The 10,754-nt window shown below is 43.5% G+C and overlaps 1 protein-coding gene and 1 pseudogene across 3 annotated transcripts in view; both read left to right on the forward strand.

The window, feature by feature from the left end:
• Positions 1–3,887, forward strand: part of RPAP2 (RNA polymerase II associated protein 2) — a 73,107-nt gene extending 69,220 nt beyond the window's left edge. For all 3 annotated transcript variants that reach the window (XM_032487082.1, XM_032487083.1, XM_032487084.1), the window contains one exon: positions 1,579–3,887. In XM_032487082.1, the coding sequence (XP_032342973.1) occupies positions 1,579–1,582 (4 nt within the window). In that variant the 3' untranslated portion in view covers positions 1,583–3,887. The remainder of the gene's footprint in view (positions 1–1,578) is intronic.
• A 1,412-nt stretch (positions 3,888–5,299) lies between these two features.
• LOC116666105 lies at positions 5,300–7,805 on the forward strand (annotated as a pseudogene).
• Positions 7,806–10,754: the final 2,949 nt, after the last annotated feature.

The raw sequence follows: 10,754 nt of genomic DNA on the forward strand, positions 1-10,754 counted from the left end.
CCTGTAAAACGAAGGCGCTTTCTTAGGCAGTGAGCTCAGGTTGGCCGCTGTAAGCATCAGTTCAAAGGTCCTTCTAAGAATATAGTGAGGTTGGAATTTTTTGTTTTGTTGAGCTTTGAGTACAGAAGATTGAGTTAATCATACTCTTCAGTTGATCACACCCTATCTCCATTGGTCGAAAGACTGCTTCTCCAGGCAGGCTGAGAACAAAGAGTGCCTAACCAGAGGCCCTCCAGGGCTGCTTTAGTGAGTAGGTGCCAGTTAAGAACCGTTTTTAATTAGCATATTTAATGTTTGTGTGTAAACAAGTGGTGTTAAAGAACTTTTAAGGACCTTCAACAGTAGGCGTTTAAGTGGCCTTGGCAGTTCTCCTGTGATCATCGTTTAGTTACTTTATGTGTATAAGTAAGCGAAGGGAGACCTGTGCCCAGATTTGTCAGTCTTATAAGGGATTTTGAATGAATGAGGCCTGATTACGTAATTTTCCATACGAGAAATGGAGATGGTTGTGAGTAGGTAGATGGGTATTTTTCCGTTTGTGTGAGCTCTGTAAACCGTGGTTCACAGGATTATTCGTGTGTAATGTCTCACAGCCTTTACAAGATCAGACCACTACTAGCTAGCGTGTGTCGTTATGCTTTCAGTTGCAAATAACAGGAAAGAAATCCCGCTCAAGCTGGCTCTTATTATGATAGTGTACTAGTTATCTTTTGCTGCCTAACAAATTACTGTGAAATTTAGTGGCTTAAAACAGCAAACAGTTTTTAATCTCAGAGTTTCTGTGAGTCGGGGATCTGGACACAGTTTAGCGTAGGGCCTCTCCCTAAGCCACCTGCCAGGCTGTTATGGCATCTGGAGGCTCAGCTGCAGGAGGGTTCCCTTCCAAATTCACGCATGCGGCTGTTGGCAAGATTTAGTGCCTCACAGGCTGGTGAAGTCAGGGCCTCAGTTTCTGTCTATTGTCCAGAGCCCTCTCCCAGTTACTTGGCAAATGGTCGTCTCCATAGTGTGCCTCGCCGCTCGACATGTGGCTTCTCCCAGAGTGAGCAAGTGATGGGGGAAAGCCTCGGTCTTCCATGACTAATCTCAGGAGTGGCACCCGTCACCTCTGCCGTAGTCCGTGACGAGTCAGGAACTAATCGCTAGGTTCACCCGCACGTGAGGTGAGAGGACGTGTGAGGGATCTTTGAGGGCCAGCTGAGAAGCTCTACAGGTGGCAGAATTGTTCAGTAGTTCCTAGCTTGGTAGCACATCACACTGTCCTAGTGAGTCTGGAACTTTTCACACTAATTGAGGGCACCCCTGAACTAATCTGCGTGGCCATGAAAATGCTCTCAACTAACTCAGTCATTCTAGCGAGGAATGGAGGGGAAAGAAGAGGGTATTTTTTGTTTTTTTGACCTAGACCTATCACAGCCCACCCCCTGAGCTCAATCTGAAGCTGGGTTTATTCTACCCACATCATCACTGCTACATAACCGGGGGAAATGGAATGTATGTGGGAGGGTAACATAGTGTTCCCAAAAGCTGCTAAAATGTTTTAGATGTTTTATTCAGATTGTCCTTTTTGTTTCACAGGTAGAATCCATGAAGGCCACATAGATGACCCTATATTCACCATTTCTGGAATTCTAGCCACAATAATTGTGTGGTGGTGACTGACAGTAGCTGTAACTGTACCGAGTGATTTCCCCAGAGGAGAACTATTCCAACCAGGACAAGCAAGACCTTGCGTTCTAGCTATAAGACACAATTTTTATTTATTTGAAAATGAAAGTTGAAATCTTAAATTGAAAAGGAATATAATGACCTATTGTTTTCTAGATGAGTCCAGCCATCGTATCAGTTGACCAGAAAATTGAGAAAATTTCCATGTTAGCCTCACAGTCTGACTCTAGATTCTAAAGAACAGTAAAGAATCAGGTCAATAAATACAATTTAAGATGAAGAGTTTTGGAAGCTGGCTATGCTATAAAATGGTCCTGAGCAATGTATACCTGAAACTTACATAATAGAAAAAAAATCATTAAGAAAATGAATTGACACAGACTGGGAGGAAATATTTTCAAATCATACTTGGTAAAGGACTTATATCTAGATTACATAAAGAATTCTTAGAACTCAAAAGTAAGACAGCTCCATTTTTTAATGAGCAAAAATTTAAATACACATTTCAGCAAAGAAGATATCCAAATGGCTTAGCATATGAAAAGGTGCATCACTAATCATTAGGGAAATGCAGATTAAAACCAAAATTAGATACCAGTTCCCAACCACTAGGGTGACTATAACAAAGACAAAGATAGTGCTGGTGAAGATGTGGAGAAACTGGAGCCCTAGATGGTGGGAATGTAAAATGATGCAGCCACTTTGGAAAGTGGTCTGGCAGTTTCTTAAAAACTTAAGTATAAGCTTACCATATGACCCAGCAATTCCATGCAGTGTTCCATCCTAAGAGGAATGAAAACAGTTCACAAAGACTTGTAGGCAAATGTTCATAGCATTAATCATACTAATGAAAAAGTGGAAGCAATCCAAATGACCATCCACTGGTAAATGGTTATACAAAAAATCCATACAGAGGACACCTCTCACTCCCTCATCTTCAGAGACGGCCCACACCCTATGGAGTGTGTACCTACTTTTACTCTAATTTGAGCACCCAACCCCCACACTTCCTGGCCTTTCTCTTGCCTTTTCAAACAGCCTACACTCTATACAGTATGTATCTCTCTAACTAAATCTACCCTTACTCAAAAAAAAAAAAATCCATCCAGCAGAATCCTGATGTATGCTACTCCATGGATGAACCTCAGAATCTTCATGCTAAGTTCTTAAAAGAAGCCTGACACAAATAAAACCATGTAAGTTATGGTTCCACTTATAATAAAATGTCAGAGAAGGAAAATATCTAAGACAGATACTAGATGGGAGGTTACATGGGCCTGGGGTAGGAGTGGGGATTGTCTGCAGATGGCCACAGGGATCTCTCTGGGGTGATGAAAACATTCTACAAAAAAATTGTGATTTTTGCACAACTTTTGTAAACTTTAAAAATAAAAATAATTGATTTGTGTGCTTAAAATAGGTGAATGTTATGTGTATAAATTACACCTTGATAAAGCTGGTAGAACTCGTAGATTATGTCCATACAACCCAAAGCAATATACAGATTCAGTGCCATTTCTATCAAAATTCCAGTGGCATTTTTCATAGAAATAGAACAAATATTCCTACAATTTGTATGGAAACACAAAAGAACCCAAATAGCCAAATCAATCTTGAAAAAGAAGAATAAAGACAAAGGCTTTATGCACCCTGATTTTTAACTACATTATAAAGCTATAGTATTCAAAACAGTATGGTACTGGCACAAAAACAGACAAATAGCACAATGAAACAATAGAAAGCTCAGCTATAATCCCACATACATATATGGTCAATTAATTTACAACAAAGGAACCAAGAATATACACTGGGGAAAGGACTGTCTCTTGAGTAAATGGTGTTGGGAAAACTGGACAGCTGCATGCAGAAGAATGAAGCTGCCCCACTATCTTACACCTTACACAAAAACTAACTCAGAATGGAGTAAAGGCTTGACCATTAAGACCTGAAACCATGCAACTCTTAGAAGAAAACATAGGCAGTAAGCTCCCTCACATCAGTCTTGGCAATGATTTTTTGGATTTGACAAATCAATAAACTAAAAAGGAACTATATCAAACTAAAAAGCTGCTACACACCAAAGGAAACCATCAACAAAGTGAAAAGGCAACCTGCTGAATGGGAGACAATATTTGCAAGGCATGTACCTGATAAGGGGTCAGTATCCAAAATACATAAGTCATACAACTCAAAGGCAAAAAAAAAAAAAAAAAAAAAAAGTCATATTTAAATGAGCAGAGGGTGAAGAGACTTTTTTACAAAGAAGACCTACAGATGACCAGTGGACATGAAAAGCTGCTCATCACTGCTAATTGGGAAAATAAAATTCAAAAACCACAATGAAATACCACCTCATACCTGTTAGAATGGCTGTCACCAGAAAGACAAGAAGTAACAAGTACTGGCAAGAATGTGGAGAAAAGGGAACCCTGGAGGGCTGCTGGTGGGAATGTAAGTTGGTACAGCCAGTACAAAAACAGTATGGAGGTTCCTCGAAAAATCAAAAATAGAACTACTGTATGATCCAGCAAATCCACTTCTGGGTATTTATCCAAAAAATAAAACACTAAAAGATAGATATATGCATCTCTCTATTCATTGCAGCATTGTTTATAATCACTAAGATAGAGAAACAGCATAAGTGCTTAAAGATGAATGAATGGATAAAAAAGATGTGGTATATATTTATACAATGGAATATTACTCAACCATAAAAAAGAAAATCTTGCCACTTGCAACAATATGGATGGAACTTGTGAACATTATGCTAAGTAAAATAAGTCAGAGAAAGAACTACCATGTGATCTCACTTATAAGTGGAATCTTTTTTTTTTTTAAAGCTCATGGATGGAACTTACTTAAAAATAAAAACAAGCCCATAGTTATAGAAAACTGATTGGTGGTTGCCAGAGGCAGGGTGTTGGGGGATGGGTGAAATGGGTGAAGGGGGTCAAAAGGTTCAAACTTCCAGTTATAAAATAAGTCATGGAGATGTAATGTACAGCATAGTGACTATAGATAATAATACTATATTGCATATTTGAAAGTTGCTAAGAGTAGATCCTTCAAAGTTCTTATTACAAAAAAAAAAGTATGTATGGTAATGGATGTTAACTATATACACATAGAGGGTCATGTTACACACCTGAAACTAATGTAATTTTAAATGTCAATTATACCTCATGTACTACAGTTATATGCCAACAAATTGGACAAACTGGAGGAAATGGACAATCTTTTTTAACATAATAGCTTTCATTTTTTCTTTTTCTGAAAGGTTTTTAAACCACCGTATCAAATAAAAAATTTATTAAAGCTACATTTTTAGATACCTTTAATTTTTTTAATTGAAGTATAGTTGATTTACAATGTTGTGTCAGTTTCTGGTATACAGCATAGTGATTAAGTTATATATTCTTTTTCATATTCTTTTTCATTATAGATTATGACAAGATTTTAATATAGACAGTTCCCTATGCTGTATATTAGGGTTGTAAGACACTGACAAAGGAAAGACAATACAAATGGATGGAAAGATATCTCAAGTGTGTGGATTGGAAGAATAACAGTTAAAATGCCCATACTACTGAAAGTAATCTGCAGAGTTAATGCAGTCCCTATCAAGATACCCATGACATTTTCCACAGACTTAGAACAAGTAATCCCAAAATTTATATGGAACTGCAGAAGACCCCAAACAGCCCAAGTACCTTGAGAAAAAAGAGCAAAGGGGGAAGGTGCAGCTCAGTGGCAGAGCACGTGCTTAGCACGCACGAGGTCCTGAGTGCAGTCCCTAGTACCGCCGTTAAAATAAACAAATTGAATAAACCTAATCCCCCCTCAAAAAGATAAAAAATAAAAATAAAAAAGCTAGAGGAATCATGCTCCCTGACTTCAGACTATACTACAAAGCTACAGTAATCAACACAGTATGGTACTGGCACAAAAACAAACGGATCAGTGGAACAGACTAGAAAGCCCAAAAATAAACCCACACACTTATAGTCAAATAATCTACAGCAAAGGAGGCAAGAATATCAGATGGAGGAAAGAAAGTCTCTGCAATAAGTGGTGCTGAGAAAAACTGGGTAAGTACATAGAAAAGAATGAAGTTAGAACACTTTCACACCATACAGAGATAAGCTCAACGTGGATTAAAGTCCTAAATGTAAGACCTGAAACCTAGAAGAAACAGGCAGAACACTCTGACATAAATAGTAGCAGTATTTTTTTAGATCCATCACAAGGTAAAGGAAACAAAAGCAAAAATAAGCAAATGGGACCTAATTAAACTTAAAAGCTTCTCCAGAGCAAAGGAAACAATCAACAAAATGAAAAGACAACCTACTGAATGGGAAAACGTATTTGCAAGTGATATGGCCAATAAGGGGTTAATATCCAAAATAAACAGCTCATACAACTCAAGATCAAAAAAACAACCTAAATAAAAAATGGGCAGAAGACCCGATTAGACATTTTTCCAAAAAAGACATACAGATGGCCAACAGGCACATGAAAAGATGCTCGACTGATTGCTGATCAGAGAAATGCAAATCAAAACCACGATCAGATATCACCTCACACCTGTCAGAATGGCTATCATCAAAAAGAACAAAAATAGCAAGTGTTGGCAAGGATGTGGAGAAGAAGGAACCCTGGTACATTGCTGGCACGAATGTAAATTTTTGCAGCCACTACAGAAAATAATATGGAGGTTCCTCAAAAAACTGAAAATAGAACTACCACATGATCCAGCAATTCCACTGCTGGGTACCGATTCAAAGACAATGGAAACACTAATTCGAAAAGATACACACCCCCCAGTGTTCAGAGCAGCATTATTTACGCTAGCCAAGATGCCAAAGCAACCTAAGTGTCCATCAACAGACTAATGGGTAAAGAAGGTGTGTCCAACGGAATGTTACTCAGCCATAGAACAGAATGAAATTCTGCAACTTGCAGCAACATGGACAGACCTAGAGAGAATTAGATTAATGCAATAAATGAGAGGAAGACAAATATGTTAGTGGTGTGTCAAAGGGGTACAGGCGCCAACCTGGACGCTCCCAGCGGTCAGTGCTGGGACAGGTTCAGCAACTAGATAACAGTATGGTATTGTGGTGCAAAGTATAAAATGTACGTACTGATACAGAAGACTGCGAAATAGGTGAGGCGGACGAGAGAAGCCCACCTCACAGAACTCCAGGTGATCCGGGCAGAGCCCTCCTGCACTGCCCGGGGGGCCAGCGTGGAGTTGCTCTGATCCCATCGTGACTTAAAGGGGAATTTCCACGCTGCCCAGGCTTCTTGCTGTCCCGCAGACCAAAGAGGAGGACATGCTCACATTCCTTGCAGCAGGAACCCCCTTAGGTGGCAACAACCTTGATTTCCAAGAGGAACGTTTCATCCAGAAAAGGAAAAACGATGGCGTCTAGATCACAAATCTGAAGAGGACCTGGGAGAAGCTCCTGCTGGCAGCTCGTGCCACTGCTGTCATTGGAAACTGGCTGACGTCACTGTCGTCCTCCAGGGACCCCGACCGGCAGACTGCTGGCCTTTGCTGCTGCCCCGGAGCCACTCCTGTTTGCCTGGTGCTTCACTCCTGGAACCTTCGCTAACCAGATCCAGGCAGCCTTCTGGGAGAATCTCTGGCTGTTACTAACCCCAGGGCCGGCCATGAGCCTCTCAGAAGCATCCGGTAACGTGCCTACCAGCACTCTGTGTAACACGGGGTCTCCTCTTCGGTATGTGGACACTGTCATCCCCTGTAGTAACAAGACTGCTGACCCAGTGGGTCTGATGTGGTGGATGCTGGTCCGGGAGGTTCTGTGAGTCTTCCGTGAACACCCATGGAGGTCATGTTTCTGTAGAGATCCTGAAGAGACTGAAAGGAAGGAAAGCTGTGCTGAAAAGGCTGTGACCAAAGGGGAATTGCCAAGTGAATGAACTGCGCCAGTTCCCGAGTTCACCACTACTCAACCTGCGTCACCGGCTGGTGAGGCATCCAGGTGCCCTCGGTGCCTGTTCGGCCGTTCTCTGCACAACACTGGAGCGCCCAGCCCGCCGCCTTGCACTGGTCTGCGGCTCCCGCTGCTCAGGCCACTGAGTGGGTGGGAACAACCACTGGGCGGCGTTAAGCTGTTCTTCCATAGGCTCTTGAACGGGAAACAGAAATGAGGCTGTAGGAAAGTAAATACCAGTTTTGAAATAAGCAAGTGAATAAAACTAGATGTAGATACTATCCCTTCCAGGAGACAGTTCTTCCACCCTTTGAGAGTAGATAAACTTAGTGTCCTGCTCCTAAAGAACAGAATAGGGAAAGAAAAACACCTTCCTCGAGCGATGAACGTTCAGGTCCCCAGGGACGCCACGTGCACATCACGTGTCCCCAGTGACGCCACGTGCACTTCACGTGTCCCAACACGTCTGGGGAGAAGGGCACTCCACCTCTGCGCTGTGCTGCCCCCGAGCCCACGACCTCGGTCGAACCACAAGAAAACACAGATCCGCTGGAGGGACATTTCTGTGAGAAACTTGGCTGGTAACCCTCAAGACTGTCAAGGTCATGAAAAAACAAGGAAAAACTGAAAATGGGACACAGACCAGGGGAGACGTGTGAACTAAATGCAGTGTGATTTCTTGGCCCGGATCGGAACAGAAAAGAGGACATAGATGGAAAAGCTAGTGAAGTCCAAGTACAGTCTGAAGTTTAATTAGTAGTAATAAACCAGTGCAGCTGCTTGGTTTTAACAAATGCACCGTGGAAATGCAGAATGTAAATGACGGGGGAACGGGGTAGGGGTGCACTGGAACTCTACTGTCTTTGCCCCTTTCTCTAAATCTAAAATTATTTCAAAATAAAAAGCTTGTTTTTTTAAAGTACCGACTGGACATGAGAAGGGATGCACAGACAAGACAGTCGCGCTCAGAATGTTCGGCCTGCCTGGGAGAGAGGCACGCTGCGGTAAACGCCCTGAAGAGGGGCCTCCGCCTGGCTTGCCTGGGACAGTCCCTCGTTTATAACTGTCCGATCAACGTTATTATTAATTACAAGTTTCCCCTTGTACTTCCAGAAGTGTTCTGACTTGGACATTAAATTATACGGTCTTACCACCTAAAAGGCCCAGGGCACGCTGCGGTGGTCAGAGATGGGCAGAGACATCGTGATGGCACGGGAGGACGGACGGGGAGTTAGGAAGCGGAGACAGACGTCGAAGGGACGGGAAGGGGAGGTGTGGCCTGGGCAAGGGCGGCTTCAGGAGGGAAGGCCCAGCAGCAGGTAAGACCCAGGATGTGTTCTTTTCAAGACAGATACCTGAATTTGGAGGAAACTGTGAAGAAAGCAGCAAACAGGATTAAGAAGAGGGGGTCCACCAGGACTTGGAGCAGGCTCGGCGGACCAGAACTCACTGGGGCAGCCGCGCGCTTTCAAGCGCGTGGGGGGAACGTGGCCACAGCACACCACCCGACAAACGAAAGCCTTACGAAGCCAGCTTTGTGAGAAAAATGCTTCTTCCCCTTGTATGTCACTTCTTCCCCTAACCCTTCCTCTGCCTTCTGTAGGCCCTTGACGCCACACTGCGCTCCAGCTCGCCCACGCTGACGCTCGGAGGCACTGTGAGACCCCTCCGAACGCCGCTGCGGCCGTCTGCTCAGCTCTCAGCCTGCACAGAGCGAGGCAGCGGCTCCCCCGGGCCTTGGCGTGGGACCCAGTCTGTGGTTCGGTCACGCGCTCGGCTGACTCAAGAGCCTGCCCCGTCTGCTCTCCAGAACAGCACTGCCTGACCCCCACGGGGCATTCTTCACTGTTCGAGTGCCGCCCTCATAAAGCGTAGCCCCTGGTTTTCTTATGAACTCCGAATTTCAAAGAACGGGAAGGAACATTTTACAAAAACCCTGGTGCGCTTTCAGGGAAGATGATCTGATTTCAGTAGTTTTTACTGTGAAAAGTAAACAGTGTGAACCAGTTTCACTTTCTTTTTAAATACTTCAGGAACTAGATCATTTGCTGTTATATTCAGGGCATGATGACTCTCGTTAAAATCTTGTCCATTTGAGTAACTCCATTCCCCTGAGAGCCTCAAATACTTAAAAACCCACCAGGCTTAAATACGCTTGGCAGAGCCTCTGTAAGATGCTATTTAGCGTCCTCAGCTGATGGTCATTTCCAAAAACCAGGTACTCTTCCTCTTCATTAGGGACCAGAGTCAATTCTCTAGAGATTTACCTAGCCTCAAGGAAAGTGATGTGAAGTCTGAAAATCTTTAACAGCCTCACATGACATGCCGTGTTAGAAAAAGAAGAGACAGGATGTCCAGAAGCCCACGTCTGCTGGGCTGGAGGTGTCGGGGGGAGCAGGGGCGACTTCCGTCTGAAACGTGCCCAGAAGGGCCTGTGTGAGGCGGGGCCGGTTCCTGGGACTCTTCGCATCGCCGCACAACCTGGAGCTAAAAGGTACGGGGCGGTGCGTGTATGGAGAGACCCGGTGTGACTGCTGATGAAATATCCTGATGAAATGTGTTCTTCCTCCGCAAAGCTCGTTTTCTTTGGGAATCTGTGTGTCCTTTTCCAAATTAAACTAGCAAAATAGCAACGTTTGTAAAATCTCAGCCATCCAGCTCTGCTCTCTGAATTTCCAAGCCTTTGCATCTCCTTCCTTCAGCAAAAACACCTGTGTTTCAGAAGGACCCGTGAAGGTGGAGCCGGACCACACAGCCTTTAGCTGGAAGCAGCAGCACCAAGCCCTTCCCTCTGAATGAGCTGGCCTCACCTCTGGGGGCCTGTGGAGAAAAGGCCACTCCAAGGTGCTAGGGTTCAGTTTACTTCCCAGCACCTCTGCAGTCATAACCAAAGCAAAGGAGAATATTGCATGACTTCAGAAGAAAGCCAGCCACCTTGCAACATCTTCAGGAAATTCTGCACTCCCCTAGGGCTTGCAAAACTCCCTATGTCTTGCAGACCAAAGGCAAGATCTCAGTCACCTAGCTCTAGTTTGCATAATTAAAGAAACTGGAAGCTGGTTATTTTCTGGATGACGCTTGACCCAACCAATCTCACAGGGCCTATGACAGAAATAAGATGGCAAT

The sequence above is a fragment of the Camelus ferus genome, chromosome 9 (genome assembly GCF_009834535.1).
Source record: "Camelus ferus isolate YT-003-E chromosome 9, BCGSAC_Cfer_1.0, whole genome shotgun sequence".
Lineage (NCBI taxonomy): Eukaryota > Metazoa > Chordata > Mammalia > Artiodactyla > Camelidae > Camelus > Camelus ferus.